An 18,048-nucleotide genomic window follows, 5' to 3' on the forward strand; every position below is an offset into this window, starting at 1 on the left:
AATTCATCTGTACATTACAGTCCTTTTGCACTTGCTTTTGCACATTTTCATAGAAATGTCAGTGTGTATGTGTGTGTGTGTGTGTATATATGGCTTTTTTTTTTTTTAGCAGGAATGCAGTTCCAGCTGGCTTAGAATGGGGGGGGGGGCAGTGGCCTAATATAATGAGTCCCTGCTGGGCTTTTTCTACAAAAAAAGCCCTGTGAGGAACAATGGTGCGGTCAGCAGGTGTGGCCTAATATGCAAAGTGATTCCTGCTGTGTTTATGTGTGGGGTGTATGTGTATATGCATCTGTATGGATGAATATGTATATAAAGGTGAATCCTTCAGCTGAATATGCTTCTGTTGGATTTCTGCTTGGGTTACTACATCCAGGCCAATAGTGTTGTGTATGTATTTGTGTATGTATCTGCCATTGGCATGTAACCAAGGGAGCAAGCCTGTACCGTGTCTACAGTCCATCCACAATCCTATCTTAAATCACCTCTCTGCCCACTACCCCGAAATCAATTATACTTGTTTATTGTTCATTATTTGGGAGGGGGGAAGGGAATCCAAGTCTTCTGTTCTGGAAGCAGGAATGTATGGGGGGCATGCAAAGTTCAGCACCACCACAGAGAGGATCAAAATTGAAATGAAGAAAATGTGATATTACTGGACACTCTGTTTTTGATTTTGCATTTTTAAAGCTCAATAGGTCCATACGGATGGGAGGGAAGGCAGCATGGCACAGCACCATCTCATCTGATCTCAAAAGCTAAAGCAGAGTCAGTATTCAGATGAGAGACCACCAAGGCAGACTCTGTAGAGGAAAGCGATGGCCAACCTTTGCTTCTCACTTGCCTTGAAAGCCTCTTGCTGGGGTCACCATAAGTCAGCTGTGACTTGATAGCACTGCTCTCTCTCTGACACACATGCACACAGTCCTTACAGAACCCTCCAAAACTCAAGTTTACAAAGAGCAACAAAGGTGGTAAAACTTCCTAGGCTCTCACAACTTCTAAACAACAGATGAGGTATTTAATGTTCCTCAAGTACTTTTCAAATAAATTTTCCCAATATAGATTGTGATTGTATGTGGAGATGTCCTTCCCCTCCCCAGTAACCCAACCATCTGCTATCCTCCCCCTTGCAATCCAAAGAGATCCAGTCCAGAAACTATTTGTTTAGATGCTGTTTTGCACGAACCCAGATTTCTGCATTTCATCCTTTAGTGGACAATAGTATATATATAGAACAATGTAGTGCAGAAAGTGGACAGCCATAATAATTCCAGTGTTCATACATTTTGGAACAATATCTGTATTTGCAGACAAAAACACAGCACATAGATGTCCTCACCCATCGATACCTTTAGAGTAGCCAGCCTTCAGGTGGGGCCTTAAGTTCTCCCATAGTTACAATGGATTTCTAGAGTTCAGAGATCAATTCCCCTGGAGGAAAAAGCAGATTGGAGCGACAGACTCTCTCCTGAGCTCCTTTTCTTCCCCAAACTCTAGTCTCCGACCCCAAATCTCCATGAATTTTCCAAACTGGAGTTGGTAACCCCATGTGGTCGTTCTATTGCTGAGTCTGCATTGACTTGTAGTCTTGGGTTTACTGATGTGAACCGACTTTACTTAGAATGTATCTGAGTTTAACTGACCATCGGTATTTACCCTGTTTGTCTCTGGGTTTCCATGTCCTGTATCCTTTTTGGCACATGCTCAAGACCTGAACAAATTACCTTTAGCTTTCACACAGTACAGTTTTCTCACCCTTTCAGTGCATGCACATGAAGTGAGAAGTCTAATCCACCCGGAGATCAGGGCCTTGTAAGACTTACCGGCAGGGGTGAAAGTAAATCTGGTACAGATGGAGTTGCCAACTGGCCTAGAGAAAAATAACAGAAGCTTAACGTGTAGAAATGGGCAGTTGCAGCTTTCATGGCACGGAGGTAAATAACACCGAGTGGTATTTGCTTAAAAACGTACGGGGCCTGCTGGATCAGACTGGTGGTCTGCCTAGTCCAGCATCCTGTCTCACACACTGGCCAACAACTTCCTCTGGCAGGCCAGCAACTGGGTAGAGAGGCCAAGGCCTTCCCCTGACATTGCCTCCTGTCACTTAACCAATTTTTAATCCATAAAAGAACCATTCCCCTTATTCCATGATCATGACTCCTGAGTTTACTCAAAAGTTTATTGCCTCAGGAGTGTTTGGTGAGGTACCTTGTCAGAAGCTTTTTGAAAGTCCCAGTACATAATATGTACTGGGTGACCATTGCCTACATGCTTGCTCACTTTTTCAAATAAATCCTAAAGGTTGGTAAAGCGGTTGTAGAAGCCATGTTGATTTTCCCTCAGCAGGTTTTGTCCCTCAATTTGCCTATCTTTGATACGTTCTGCTAATTTGCCTGTCTGTCCTTATATGAATCTCCCAGGACTGTCAACATGGTTTTGGAAGTTCACGGAGTTTGTGCTAGGAAGTGTGTGGAGGGTGGGGGGGAGCAAGAGGGATCGCTGAAACGGCTTTCATCTATTTCAGCCTAGCAGGTCTTTTCACTCCTATGTGGCAAAACCTATTTATTTATTTATATACATTTGTATCCTGCCCTCCCCGAAGGGCTCAGGGCAGCTAACGTTTCTTTTAAACAGATCTTTGGAAGATCTCCTCCTCTCTTCCATTCAGCTGGCCTCAAGGAGCCACTGCCAGCAGAGAGGAAGGAGGAAAGATCCAAAAACCTCCTGAACATGAACTGATTTGCGAAGTGGGGTGGGGGGGGGGAGGTTCATGGGACCTCTCAAACCATGAACCAAGACAAACCTCCATTTTCCCAGTCTGTGCCCATTCCTAGTCATCTCAATTTGACTCAGATCTTCAGACTCCCTTCATGAAAATAGGGTCTGTGGCAAGGCATGGATAAATTATTCTCCTCATTTTTGTAAAGTTCCCTCTTTTGAAATCAAATGTTAGTTTTGGACTTTAGGGGTGATTTTCCATGGACCTGAATGCTGAACTTAACAGCATTGTGGTCACTATTTCCAACTGGTACAACCACATCTCCACATCTCTCACCAGGCATCAAATCCCTCTCAGAGCCAAGTCCAAGATCACTATCCCCCTTGTTGAGTTTGTGACCGACTGTTCCAGTGAACAGTCATTTATGAAGTTTAGGAATCTCACTTCTAAAGCATGACAAGCAGGTGTTTCCCCAGTCAATGTGAGAGTAGTTGAAGCATCCCAGTATTATAGCATTATCTGTTTCAGTCACCTCTCCTATTTCCTTCTCCATCTCAAGATCAGCCTTAACAGTTTGATCAGGTGGGTGAAAGTACACTCCCACTTTTAAGTAATCCTTAGGACTCAGCATTTCTACCCATATAATTTCTTTTGGGGAGTTCATTTTCTGGATGTATTCTAACATTTGTTTCTATGCCCTCTTGATTCTACACTCCCCCTCAACCCATGCTTCTCTGTCCTGCCTATAAAGCTTATACTCAGGAACATAAGAGAATCCATGTTGGATCAGGCCAATGGCCCATCCAGTCTAACACTCTGTGTCACACAGTGGCCAAAAAAGAAAGGAGGTTCACAAGTGGGGCTAGAAGCCCTTCCACTTTGCCCCCTCCCAAGCACCAAGAATACAGAGCATCACTGCCCCAGACAGTTCCAATAATATGCTGTGGCTAATAGCCACTGATAGACCTCTGCTCCATATTTTTATCCAAACCCCTCTTGAAGCTGGCTATGCTTGTAGCCACCACCACCTCCTGTGGCAGTGAATTCCACATGTTAATCACCCTTTGGGTGATTAGAACTTCTTTTTATCCGTTCTAACCCTACTGCTCAGCAATTTCATTGAATGCCCATGAGTTCTTGTATTGTGAGAATGGGAGAAAAGTACTTCTTTCTCTGCTTTCTCCTCTCCACTGCTTACCATCTTCTACTGCAAAGATTGCCCATTTATACTCACTCTCTGTTTCCTATTAATTAGTCAGTTTTTGATCCACAAGAGGACTTGTCCTTTTACTTCATGACTCTTGAGCTTACTAAGGAGCCTTTGATGAGGAACTTTATCAAAAGCTTTCTGGAAGTCAAGAATAATAAGGTATTTCTGGAATAATAATAAGATATTGGATTTATGCCTCACTCTGAGTCTCAAAACGGCTTACAACCTTCTTTACTTTGCTCCCCAACAACAGACACCCTGTGAGGTAGGCAGAGCTGAGAGAGCTCTCACAGAAGCTGCCCTTTCAATTACCCAAGGCCATTCCAGCAGCTGCATGTGGAGGAGTGGGGAATAAGAAGTGGGGAATCAAACTTGGTTCCCCCAGATAAGAGTCTGCACACTTAACCGCTATACCAAACAGGCACCAAACTGACTATATCCCATAGATTTTCCCCATTTCACCATGTTCCTAAGATACCCACTGTATCTGAATTGTCATTTAGCACCAAGAGTAAACTGATATTAAAAGGACAACTTGAGGGACCACCTGGGCAGGATGGCAACTCTAGGTACAGGCTGGTGAGTACCAAAAAGACAGTAATACCTCTAGAGTTGCCAATAACCTGGAGAAAAATACCCTTGCCCCTTTAACAGAGGATTAATGTGTGGAAATGGGCAGGTGAAACATTTCATGGCGTTGAAGTAAATGATATCACCTAGTAAAGGAGTGGCCAAACTTGCTTAATTTAAGAGCCACATAGAATCAACACCAGATATTTAGGAAGGAAGGAAGGAATATGGGGGAGGGAGAGGTTGAAAGAAAGCAACTTTAACTTTAAATGCATTCTCCAAGCCACCAGCTGACTTGGCTTGGAGAAGTGATTTAAAGAGACAAATGCCTTCTCCAAGACAGCTGACAGGGCAGTGGAGGCTTCAAGAGCTGCACAATATGTGTGAAAGAGCCACATAGTAATTCCCATGCCATTGAGCCTCTACTAAAAGGAAAGGGATGTTTCCAGTTTGCTGGCAGCCCTAAGCATCTCCTGTCTTGGGCCCTGTTTTGCCCCCAGTGCTGGTCTTCAATTTAAACTATTTTTGTCTCGCTTACAGACTCAAATGAAGTTAAGAGTTAGTCCCTTAGAAGCCTGGGAAATGTAGTTCGGAAATAGGGCCAGGGATCTCTTCAAGACAATTATCAGCATGTCACCAAACCACAATTCCTTGAATTCTTTGGGTAAAGCCATGATGGTTAGAGGTATAAAACCCATTCACAATGGAGAGAGGCATAAGGCCTGAGGATGGAGCTAGCACAATGGAACCACAGAAATCGCCTCCCCCCCAAAACCCCAAATCTCTGTTCTTTGGGCTCTTCCTTTTCTCCCCTCCGTTGACTTCATCACTCCTGCTTGATGCCCATCACCGCCAGGCTGCGCACCCGCTTCCCCTGATGGGTCTTGACGTGCTTGGCCAGGTGGTCGCTCCGCATAAACCTCTTGGGGCACAGCTGGCACCCAAAGCGCTTCTCTCCTGTGTGCGTCCGAAGGTGTCTCTGCAGCTCGTCAGAGCGGGTGAAGCTTTTCCCGCAGTAGAGCCAGGAGCAGACAAAGGGGCGCTCCCCCGCGTGCCAACGCAGGTGGGCCTTCAGGTGGGATGTCTTGCCGTAGACCTTGCCACAACCCGGCAGGTGGCACACGTGTTGTTTCTTCCTGCCCGGCTCCTCATTAGCCCCGCTGGCTGCCTGGCAGTTGGGGCACTTGCAGCGACGACAGCGGCGGGCCGTCCCCAACAGCCCCTTGGGAGATCCCTGCAGGAGGGTGGCAAGGGGTGGCTGGGGGCTGAGAACCAGTGGCCGGCCTAGTGAGAAGTTGCCCGGTTGCTGCATACTCCACCAAGGGGTGTCATCAGTGGATACAGAGCCAGGAGCTGCTGGCCCTAAAGCCCTGGGGCCTGGTAAAAAAGCAGTGAAGTCCTGGGCCTCTTGGAAAGCATATGAGGAGGGCACAGTTGGCGCCAACATCTTAATGGGCGACAGCTCAAAGGAGTAAGGGGATTCAGCTGGTGGCGTCAGCGGCAGTTCATGGGCAATGCCCCCATTGGCACTTGATGCCATTTGGTATGGCATCTTAGGCAATCCAAACGCCATGCTGTGGGAGCCGGGTGGCGCCTCATTGCTCCAGAGCTGGAACATCCCCACAGACTCATAGACTTCCAGGAAGCTGGCTGAGCAGTGGGCGGCTGAGGGAGCAGCTAAAAAGGCCCAAGTGGGATGGTAGGCAGTGGGGTCGTCTGGGGATGAGTTGGGGGTCCGGTCCTGAGGTAAAGAAAGACATGGACTAAGTACTAGTACACATTTCAGTCATCTCTGGTGACAACGTATGGTCTTACACTAAACACAACCTGTTTTTTTCACACACACACCCATTTTTCTTTTCTTTTTTTTAACATTGTGGTTAAGTCAGTTTAGGTTTTACAACTCTGGGTTGGGAAATTCCTGGAGATTTGGGGATGGGGTCTGTGGAGGGTGGGTTTTAGAGAGGTCAGGGGCCACAGCAGTGTTTCCTCTAAGCTGTGCATGTGAGCGGCTGCTCATCAACACAGGAAGCCCCGCTCAGCAGCCATCTGGAGCCACGCAGGGTCTTGAACAGCCCATTTTCAGATTACAACAGTTCTATTCTGCTCAGGATGTGAACTGCTCTGCTCAGTAGGGGCGTGGGAATTAGATGGAACACTGGAGAACAGTGGGGTGTAATGCCCTGACAGTGGCAGGGGGAAGAGGGATTCCTAGAAGAAGCACCAGGTTTTGAGAATTCAAGAAGCACTGCCCATCAGCTGGTGGCTCAGTAATAGAGCTCATAGAATCATAGAGTTGGAAGGGATCTCCAGGGACATCTAGTCCAACCCCCTGCACAATGCAGGAAACTCACAAATACCTCCCCCTATATTCACAGGATCTTCATCGCTGTCAGATGGCCATCTAACCTCTGTTTAAAAACCTCCAAGGAAGGAGAGCCCACCACCTCCCAAGGAAGCCTGTTCCACTGAGGAATCACTCTGTCAGGAAGTTCTTCTTAATGTTGAGCCGGAAACTCTTTTGATTTAATTTCAACCCACTGGTTCTGGTCCTACCTTCTGGGACCACAGAAAACAATTCTGCATCATCCTCTATATGGCAGCCCTTCAAGGACGTGAAGGTGGTGATCATATCACCTCTCAGCCGCCTCCTCTCCAGGCTAAACATCCCCAGCTCCTTCAACCTTTCTTCATAGGACTTGGTCTCCAGACCCCTCACCATCTTTGTCACCCTCGTCTGGACCCGTTCCAGCTTGTCTATATCCTTCTTAAAATGTGGTGCCCAAAACTGAACACAATACTCCAGGTGAGGTCTTACCAGAGCAGAGTAAAGCGATACTATCACATCATAACTTTGTATGCAAAAGGTCCTAAGCAGTGTTCCCTCTAAGTTGTGGAATCTTGTGAGCAAAACTACTTTGTGGAAATAAATTTGTGAGCTACTGGCAATAAAATTGTGAGCTACTGCATAAAATACTTTGCTTTGGGGCCATTTTTCCTGAGCTAAGGCAAAAATGTGTGAGTCAGAGGCTAAAAAACTGTGAGCTAGCTCACATTAACTCAGCTTAGAGGGAACACTGGTCCCAAGTTAAATCCTTGGTATCTTCTGTTATAGATACCAACGCTGAAGCTCAAATACTTTGGCCACCAAATGAGGAGTACTCACTGGAGAAGACCCTGATGCTGGGAAAGACAGAAGGCAAAAGAAGGAGATGGCAAAAGTTGAGATGGCTGGACAGTGTTACTGATATAACTAACATGAATTTGAGCACACTTAGGAGGACAGTGGGAGATAGAAGGGCCTGGTGTGATGTGGTCCATGGGGTCACAAAGAGTCGGACTCGACTGTGCAACTGAACAACAACAACATCTCCTGTTATAAGGATTCCAGGGAGCATATTCTAGGAAAGCTGCAGATGCTCTGCTAGTCAGAGTAGGAAATATTATGTTAGACAGTCTGATTCTATATAAGGCAGCTTTTTATGTTACCTGTTAATCCACACAGCACAGACTGAATAGGAAAAGGGCTGATCAGAGTTGGGAGTGGGGGAAGGCTGGGGAGGTTGAATGGTGTGTCTCTGACTTGCAAGGAAGATGCCTGTCTATCATTTTGAGAGCCAGCTGATGAAAACATGTAACTCTATGATTCTACCTCTAATTTTAACCTGGAAAGGCCCTGCACTTCCAGATACCAAAAAACTGCGATATGGCAATATAGAAGGAGCTGTTTTGGCAGATGCTTTGGGACCGTGCAGCAATTTCAGAGATTTTTCTTTTCTCTAATTCAAGAAAGTCATATCGGTACTTGCAGAAACGGATATACCAATCAAAGTAATTGAGGAAAAAATAGTGTAACAAAGACGTGTATCTGCACAAGGTTCCTTTCTCATCGGATACTATACATTTTATGTTACCTCGTGGCAATAAGATTATTGGCAGCCAAATATCTGAAGAAGCAATAAATGACTGTAAATGGTAAATGATCTGGGTCAGGGGTAGCCAAACTTGCTTAATGTTAGAGCCACAAAGAATAAATGTCAGACATTTGAGAGCTGCAAGACATGAACATCAGGTGTTCAAGAGCCACAAGGAAGGAAGGAAAATAGATTGGGGAAGGAGGAGGGGAGGGAGAGGTGGAAAGAAAGCAACTTTACCTTTAAATGCTTTCTCCATGCCAACCTTCAAGGGGTGGCAGGAGCTTCACAATATGTGTGAAAGAGCCACATGTGGCTCTCAAGCCACAGTTTGGCCACCCCTGGTCCAGCTTATTCTGATATTAGCAAAATTAACAGGTTATGTGAAAGTATAAGGAAGGTGATGTCAAGAAATGCTTTTTTCATGCAGAACTGATCCCCATTAATCTCATTTTAGATCTCTGGATATAAGGTGAATCCTCATGTATTATTAATTATTATATTTATTTATAATTTATTTATATTAATAATTTAATTGACAGTTTGATTTTAATTGATAATTTTATGTGTCTGTTAAGATTAATTTTTCAAAATGGTCCAGGGGAGTTGTTGGTTCCAGAAAAGAACTGGTTTTTTTTTTTAAAATTAAAGCTTAAATTTGTGACTTCCATTAAATTAATTTATTTAGGTCTAACAATACATAAAGCTTTTGAACTGGACGGTTGTTCTTTGCCGTGCAGAATAGTCACAGTGGCTGATTTTCAGCTACCCTTAGGAGGGTCGCCATGTTGGTCTGAAGCAGCAGAATAAGGTTTGAGTTGGGGACACCTTTAAGACCTTTTAAATTTTATTTAGGTATAAGCTTAAGTGTGCATACCCAGAATAAGTGAGCGTAAACCCAGAATAAAACTTGGTTGGTCTTAAAGCTGCCACAGGACCCATGTTCTTTCAGCTAACCTTGTTTACTTCTGTCATGCTAAGCAGAAAGCACTTGTGTATAAAGAGGATCTTGAGCAGAGGAGACAGGAGGAGAAAAAGTGAGCGGAATGTAAAAAGTGGGATGCTTTTCAAAATTAGATACCCACAATTTGTTTTTAACTAAAGAATGTGGAACATGGAAATCACCTGGCAACCATGAAGAACAATTCTCCATTGTTGAAAGAATGATACTTATCCAAGACATCTTCAGACACTAGTACAGCCATCGGAAAGCCAGTGTGGTGTGAAAAGCCAGTACTCCAACAGTGTTGGACTGTTGGAGTACTAGTCTGGGAGACCCAGGTTGGAATCCCCACTCTGCCATGGAAACTTGCAGGGTGATTTTGGGCCAGCTGAGTACTCTCAGCTTAACCTACCTCACAGGGTTGCTGTGAAGATAAAATCAAGGACAGAATGCTGTTGTAAGCTGCCTTGGGTCTCCACTGTGAGGGAAAAGGTAAAGGTAGTCCCCTGTGCAAGCACCAGTTGTTCCCAACTCGGTGATGTCACTTTCATGATGTTTTCATGGCAGATTTTTTTATGGGGTGGTTTGCCATTGCCTTCCCCAGTCATTTACACTTTACCCCCAGCAAGCTGGGTACTCATATTACCAACCTTGGAAGGATGGAAGGCTGAGTCAACCTTGAGCTGGCTACCAGAACCCAGCTTCCACCGGGATCAAACTCAGGTCATGAGCAGAGCTTGAACTTCAGTACTGCAGCTTACCACTCTATGTCACAGAGTATAAATATTTCAATAAATAAATAATAGGGTGGGAGGAAGGAACAAGTCCAAAGCTACCCAGTGAATTCCATGGCAGAACAGGAATTTGAACTCAAGCCTCATCCTGACTCAACACTCTAACCATTATACCCCACTGTCTTTCTACAGAGAGTTGGTGTCCTCAAATGTCTAAGATACTATGAACCATCTGATTTGAAAGAAATATTAAACAGGCAATAAGATTGCTATACTTTGCTGAAAGGTCATAACTGAATGGTATAGCATCTCCTTTGTTTGCAGAAGGTTCCCGGTTCAACCCCTGGCATCTCCAGGCTGTAGGTGACATGAAACACCCCCATGTGAGACCCTGTAGAGTAAGGGTGTCAAACATGCGGCCTGGGGGCCATAGGCTCTCGGAGAGCTCCTATCAGGCCCCCTAGCAACTGGCTGTTGTCTGCTTCCTTCGCCCTCTCTCTTGCTTCCTTCTGCATCACAACTTGCCTTTCCAGGCTTGCTCAATTGCACAGGAGCTACAGAGCAAAGCCTCTACTTTCTCCATTGGCTGAGACTCTTCCCTTGGGGAGGAAGAAGGAGAGCAAAGCTACTGAAACAAGCCTCGCTTTCTTCTATTGGCTGAGGCTCTCCCCCCGCCTGCCCTGGTCCCCTGGGGAAGAAAGGAAAAAGCCAGAGCTTTCCTTTGCCCTATTTCCTGGATCACACGGGAGAGATACAAAGAAAGCATCTTTAAGACCGAGTGCTAATATTTTAAACATGTTTTATTTTAAGTTTTTAAAAATCTTTGCGTTTGTCTGTGTCTTTTATAAAGTTTGTATCTCTGCTACCTGATGTTACATTTTTTATGCTCATAGCCTGGCCCCAACAAGGTCACATTTATGTCAGATCCATCCCTCATAATAAATGATTTTGACACCCCTGTGAGCCATGACCAGTTTGAATAAATACTGACCTTGATGGACCAGCAGTCTGATTCATACAAGGACCTTCGTCAGTTCATCCCCAACCGCCCTTCAGCCCTGATCTCATCAGGTGGCTTTTTACACCCAGCCACCACATCTCACCTTCAGCCCTCATTTGGCAATACTGGGAGTGCTTTTGCAAGGATTATTTAGATGGTTTTTTGAAAGGGCTCTGAATCCTCTAAATCCCAGTCTAGACACTAAATATCATTATTAAATAGGAAAATTTTAGCCAAACAGGTGGGAAGGCAGCATGGGATAGCCCAGTCTCATCAGATTTCAGAAGCAGGATCGGTACTTGGAAGACCACCCAGGAACGCTCTGCAGAGGGAGGCAAGGACAAACCATTTTCCTTCTCACTTGCCTTGAATCACTGAATGCCCTTGATGGGGTCTGCATAAGTCAGCTGAGACTTAGAATCTTGGGCGGTGATCACCCACACACTAAATAATGAACTTTCAATCCACTTTCAATGCACTTTACAACTGGATTTTGCCAATCACACAGTAAAACCCAGTTGGAAAGTGCATTGAAAGTGGATCAAAGGTGCATTATTTAATATGTGTGATCACAGCATACAATCGTAGAGTTGGAAAGGATCTTCAGGGTCATTTAGTCCAACCCCTTGCACAATGTAGGAAATTCACAAATAACTCCTTCCCCTACTCAGTGACCCCTGTTCCATGCCCAGAAGGTGGCAAAAACCTCCAGGAGAAAAACTGCTGCCTGCCGCCCAAAGTGGCCATCAGCATTTCCCTGGATGTGCAGAAAGGGCCAGGAGAACTAAGCACTGATGCAACCCTTCCTGCCCTCCTTCTCATAATCTGCCTAAATTAATAGACTCGGCATTGCTGTCAGATGGGGCACTTTACACACACACATTTTAGCCACGTACAGTTTTAGAGACTTGATCTAAGTATCATCACTCTAAAGCAGGGGTGGCCAAACTTGCTTAACATAAGAGCCACATAGAATAAATATCAGATGTTTGAGAGCTGCAAGACATGATTGTCAGATGTTTGAGGGAGGGAGGGAGGAAGATGGGGGAGATGGAAAGAAAGCAACTTTAACTTTAAATACATACTCCAAGCTGCCATCTGGCTTGGCTTGGAGAAGTGATTTAAAGAGAGAAATGCCTTCTCCAAATTGGCTGATGGGGTGGTGGGGGTTTTGAGGGCCACACAGTATATGTGAAAGAGCCACATGTGGCTCCTGATCCCATAGAGGAAAGCAAATAAAGCAGTGTCTTTGACTGGACCAATTATTTTAGTTTGTTTTAAACGACAGCATTATAAAATAATGAATGTCGATGAATAGCCAACAAATGTAATTAACACAGTCAAAATGACAATGTTGGGGAGGTTACATCAAGACTTTCTGATAGTGATAACTCTGGCAATTGTTCAAGAAATACTTGAATAACCATCTTAAAAGAAATATCAATATTCAGTCCCCAAAAGAGCCAACCTGTTGAAGTCTTGATCAAAATCCATTTATGTTATTGATCCAGTGCAGAAGCTAAACAACGTATGTCAACTTTAGCAGTTTTAATGCCCAAATTTTAGATTGCTGTTAAAGAGTAGTGGGGCCTGGGAATATTCATGTCCATTGTTATGCCACTCACACCTGAGCTGAAAGCTCTGGATTAAAAATTAACTCTCTTTGGGATCTGTTACCCTGCCTTTCCAAATATTCCACTCTGAACTAACTCTTTTTAATTTTTAAAATAATCCCAGTTAACCTCACACTGAGTTCCTGTCTTTTGAGATGAGAAACACTTCTCCTGACGCAGCAGTCTCTCTCGGTTGGAATGACCACCCAGCTGGTCTTTGAAAAACCAAGGCAATTGTGGTGTGGAAAACCCCAGACTCGGTGGCCCTGTGACTGGGAGAAGATTAACCAAAGTGGGGAGGTGAAATGGATATTTGCTAAAAGTTTGGATCAGGGGTAGCCAAACTGTGACTCGGGAGCCACATGTGACTCTTTAACATATATTGTGTGGCTCTTGAAGCCTGCACTGCCCCATCGGCCGGCTTAGAGAAGGCATTTCTCTCTTTAAATCACTTTTCCAAGCCAAGCCCATTGGCTGCTTGGAGAGTGGATTTACAGTTAAAGTTGCTTTCTTTTCACCTCCCCCTTCCCCATCTATTTTCCTTCCTTCCTTCCTTCCTTCCTTCCTTCCTTCCTTCCTTCCTTCCTTCCTTCCTTCCTTCCTTCCTTCCTTCCTACCAACCAACCAACCAACCAACCAACCAACCAACCAACCAACCAACCACATTTGAAAGCAAGTTTGGCCACCCTGCGTTTGAATGATCTTCAAATCCCTTTGTTGCCCTAGCATTTGATGATTCAGCCAATGCCAAGAGAAGCCACTTTCACAGCTGCCCAACAAAGAGTTCTGTTTGTTGCAAAAGCTTACACAGTCGTGGTCAATACACAAACTCAATAATGTTTGGGACCTTCACAGTGCCATCTAAATATAGATTATATAGCCAGATGGAGAAACAGACACTTATGATTAGATGTCTTATCCTATGGATTACATTAGATCAAGATGAGTAGCTGTGTTAGTCTGTCTGTAGCAGCAGAAAAGAGCAAGAGTCCAGTAGCACCTTGAAGACTAAGAGAGTTGAACTGAGCAGTGACTCTCGGAAACTCATACTCTGCCCAAATTGTGTTAGTGGTACAGTCCTCTCGCTCTTTTTAACTGCTATGGATTGCATGGAATTAAGTATACATGAAGATTGGCACTTTCAGTCCCGGCCGCCCCCGTGCTTTTAGCAGTGGGGGGCAGAAAACTAAAGCGGTGGTGACTCTTGCTCCATCATCCCTGTACTTTCGTGCCTGGAAAACTTCACCTGATGGAGTTCAACCTGGCGAAAACTTCACCTGATTAAGTTCGACCTGCGAAAGGCTCCAACAGCCTCCCCCGCCCCGTCCCTAAGTCCGAGGCTCGTTTCCTTACCTGCAAGAAGGAATAGAAAAGATTATCCGAGGGCTACAGGGCGAGGGCTGCCCTAGGGTGGGAAGTGGAAGGTCACCGAAAACTATCCAAGAAGACGGATCATGACCGTCCCCCACCTGCGCACATAACACACACACACAGATCTACAGCTGAGCCGACAAAATGCGAGGTCCTCTCTTCCTCTCTGCTGTATGAAGTTCCTCTGATCCCGCCCCCAGCCCCCCGTCAATCTGCACCCCCCCCTTTCCCGTGATCATACTCTTCCCTCCACACACTTTCTTCCCCCCCCCCGCACCTTTCCTTTCGCTTTTTGATTTTTTTGGCAGCCCTTCAGCCAATCCGGAGTGGCGCTTGGTGCCGCCTTTGAAGTCGGGTGAGGGAACCAATCATTAGAATAGATTGAATGATTTCAAAGAGGGGCCTGGCCAGATCTCCTTTAAGCGCCGGCCTCCCCCGCTGGGGCGCTTGTTATGGATGCAAGGCTTGCGGGGGGGGGGGGGGGGCGGCGTTGATTAGGCTTGTAGGATCAAGATAGCGAGGGGCTTCTCTCTCGTTTTATCTCTTTAAAAGGGACCCTGCGAGGGGTGGGTGGGGGTCAGGAGGCAGGAACGTGATTTCTAAATGCAGTCAGTTTGGGATGTATGGTGAGGAGGGAGTGCCCTGTGCAGCTCCTAACAGGTGGGAGTCTGTCTTCATGCCTTCCTCCGTGTAGAAATGAACACAACAAGGCCAGTGTTCCCTCTAAGCTGAGTTAGTGTGAGCTAGCTCACAGATTTTTAGTCTCCAGCTCACACATTTTTGTCTTAGCACAGGGAAAATTGCCCCAGAGCACAATCATTTATGCAGTAGCTCACAATTTGAATGCCAGGAGCTCACAAAGTAGAATTTTTGTTCACAAGACTTTGCAGCTTAGAGAGAACATTGATGCGGGCTGCGCACGGTTCCTGCCTCTGCCCTCCGTACCTCCAAAGGACCTTTTTGCTTGGAGCATGCATGCGTGCAACCAAACTTAGCCCTTGGCATACATTTACCGGACACCTCAGGTCTTGTTTGCTGTATGTGCCTAGATTGTGCATGTGCACATGTTGGATCATTTTCACATCCTATACGGTCTTTCAGTGCACACACAGTGCACAAGCTACAGGGACCCTTGATTTAGCATTGTTTTGGTTGCAAAGTTGGAATGAAGATGCCAGGGGGTCTCCGACCTTTTAGAGCTTCTTTGGAATTCTGGCCGTTTGTGGTGTAAATGGCTGCCAGGAAATGACTGATTGTTGGATGCGGAACCAGCCACACTGTGAATATACACAGTTGGCTTTCAGTCACACTATAAAGACTCCTGTGCTGTGGTGGCCGCTGCTGCCAAAACAATTTTTTAAAAAATTCTGCACACACAATCCACTCTCCAAAAGCCAGTCAGAAGTTATGCAAGGCAAAAATCCCACCTGGCCTGGCCCATTTTCTAAAAACACTTGGTGGGCACCAGTGAAGGTGTCGACAGGTGCCATGATGCCCAGAATTACCATGTTGGGGACCCAAAAAATATGCATTTTGATGTTCACACAACTGTATGCTTGCACAATAACATATAGTAAAAAAATTAAAAAAGTAAATGTAGTCCCCTGTGCAAGCACCAGTTGTTTCCGACTCGGGGGTGACGACATCACAACATTTTCATGGCAGACTTTTTATGGGGTGGTTCACCATTGCCTTCCCCAGTCATCTACACTTCCCCCCCAGCAAGCTGGGTCCTCATTTTACTGACCTCGGAAGGATGGAAGGCTGAGTCAACCTTGAGCTGGCTACTTGGACCCAGCTTCCGCCAGGATCGAACTCAGGTTGTGAGCAGAGAGTTTGACTGCAGTACTGCAGCTTTACCATTCTGTGCCACGTACGTATGAAATGCTCTGCTTAGGCTCCTGTATATCTAATCCCTATGACAGGTTATGAATTATGCACATGGAAACCTTTATGCACATGGGTGTACACCAATAGGCGCTGTGCAAATGAATGTGTGGCGGTCAGGGCCCGGGGGCGGGCCAGTGGAATCTCTGATCCTTCCTCCATTCACAAATGAGTGTAAGAAGAGAGATGTGATACTGACTTTGCACATGTTACATGTTACATATATATATCATTGGTTCGTGTATTTCTGTGCATTCACTCCAATTTTGAACCATTACCCTGAAGAATATAGTAATAAACACACGTTGAAAGAAGATGCATACAGTAGTACTGTAAACACAATTTAAACTCATAGGCAGTGTGTGAAAGGCCTTCTAGTTGGTGCTGTACATGGGCCAAGTAGTAACAGCAAAATTGACAAACACTTTCTTAAAGGGGTGCTATAACACGGTAACTGAGTATGGTATGTGTGTTTCAGTGTGATTGGGCTACCTTTTTAAGAGGTCAAATGTATATATATACATTTATACACTGCTGGTGGTCTTGCCCGAGGGTGCAGTCGTTTTGGGCAGTAATTGTGGCAAAAATCAAGGATATCACGGGCTATAGTTTACCCTTAAGATTGGAACTCATTTTGCTTGACTGTTGGAAAGGTATTCCTATTACTTCTCTCAATAAATCCCTGATATCCCTTTTACTAGCTGCTGCTAAAATGGTGTTAGCCCAATTTTGGAAATCTCCCAATATTCCTCCAGTTAAAGCCTGGTATGCTAAAATCTGGGAGGTCTATGCTATGGACAAGATAGCAGATAGTTTATGCAATATAAACAATTCAGAAGGTAACGATTCTCTGATGTACAAGTGGCTTCCATTTCTTAAATTTTCTTTTGGTCCTGTAGATCAAATGCGTACATGTATACCTGGTAGATATTATGACATTATCAATTTGATGTAATTAATATATGGACAGAGTTCTTATTTTTTAATTCAGCTGCCAATTATGTATGTGTGTGTGAATATATATGTGTGTGTGTGTGTATGTATGTATGTGTGTATATATATATATATTGTGTTTTGTTGTTTTGTTTGTATTTTGTGTATTTATATATATTTTGTTTTCTGCTGGTATGCTATGCTTATACACAAAGAATGATTGCAGATACAGTCATTGATTGCTTTATTTGTATGTTTATTAAATTCAATAAAAAAGTTTTTGGACAAAAAAAAAAGATTTTTGATACACTGACCTGGATAGCCCTGCTTTAACCTGATCTCAGAAGCTAAGCGGTATTGGCCCTGGCTAGTATTTGGAAGGAAGAGACCAGTGAGAAATCCCAGGGTCATGACGCAGAGGCAGACAATGACAAACCACCTCTGAAAATCTCCTGCCTTTAAAACCCCATGGAGTTGCCATAAGTGAGCTGTGATTTGATGGCAAAAAAAAAAAGTGTGTGTATGTGTGTGTGTGCCCAAGAGAGACATCAAAATTGAACCAATCCCCTTCCTGGTGATGAATGCAGCTTGCTTGTTTGTTTGTTTCTAATGAATAATTTCCTGCCTTTTAATGGTACTCCGTCATCTGCCTCCTTTAGCGAGCTATCTCATCCTGTGCAATGTACAACCAATCCTGGCCTTTTGGTGTGATAATGACTCAACCATAAAGGTTGCATGGGTGGTCTCTACCACGTTTCAAATGGCCCATGCCACAAGTTGTGGAGAAAATAACCCAATTGACGCCGGTCCTTAGCCATATTGGGAGTAGGCTTGCCATCTGTTCCCTATTTCAAGGAACTGATCTCATCCCTTTCTTTCAGAAAAGCTCATGGAATACCAGAGATGCATCATAACTGCAGAAAGCACAGGGTTTTTTTACTATACATTTGAAGGATGTCTTGAAAAAGCACTGTTCCGAGAGACATCAATAGGTCCTCTTCTTAGCATCTCACGATGCATTGCTTATTCTGAAGCTCTTTAAATGACAAATCCTAAAATATATTAGAGGCAGTAGGGATTTGCAGGTATTCACTGAGCAGTTCTTATATTAAATTCCCCGAGGTACTGGTTCACTTAAGCTAGCTCAAAGG

General features: G+C 44.7%; 1 protein-coding gene across 1 annotated transcript; it reads right to left on the reverse strand.

Annotated features, from left to right (window-relative positions):
• Nucleotides 1-5,289: 5,289 nt before the first annotated feature.
• On the reverse strand, nucleotides 5,290-14,084 carry LOC132581471 (transcription factor Sp5-like). The gene is made up of 2 exons (XM_060252720.1): nucleotides 14,060-14,084; nucleotides 5,290-6,243 (listed from the first exon to the last, which is right to left on the reverse strand). Exon 2 carries the CDS (start codon nucleotides 6,118-6,120, stop codon nucleotides 5,329-5,331), a length of 792 nt encoding a protein of 263 aa, XP_060108703.1. The 5' UTR covers nucleotides 6,121-6,243; nucleotides 14,060-14,084; the 3' UTR covers nucleotides 5,290-5,328.
• Between the last annotated feature and the right edge of the window lie 3,964 nt (nucleotides 14,085-18,048).

The sequence above is a fragment of the Heteronotia binoei genome, chromosome 13, assembly GCF_032191835.1.
Source record: "Heteronotia binoei isolate CCM8104 ecotype False Entrance Well chromosome 13, APGP_CSIRO_Hbin_v1, whole genome shotgun sequence".
In the NCBI taxonomy this organism is placed as follows: Eukaryota; Metazoa; Chordata; class Lepidosauria; order Squamata; family Gekkonidae; genus Heteronotia; species Heteronotia binoei.

Bases quoted from the DNA above. Each gene is read 5' to 3' on its own strand.
- LOC132581471 (XM_060252720.1), bottom strand. From the start codon at position 6,120: ATGTTCCAGCTCTGGAGCAATGAGGCGCCACCCGGCTCCCACAGCATG.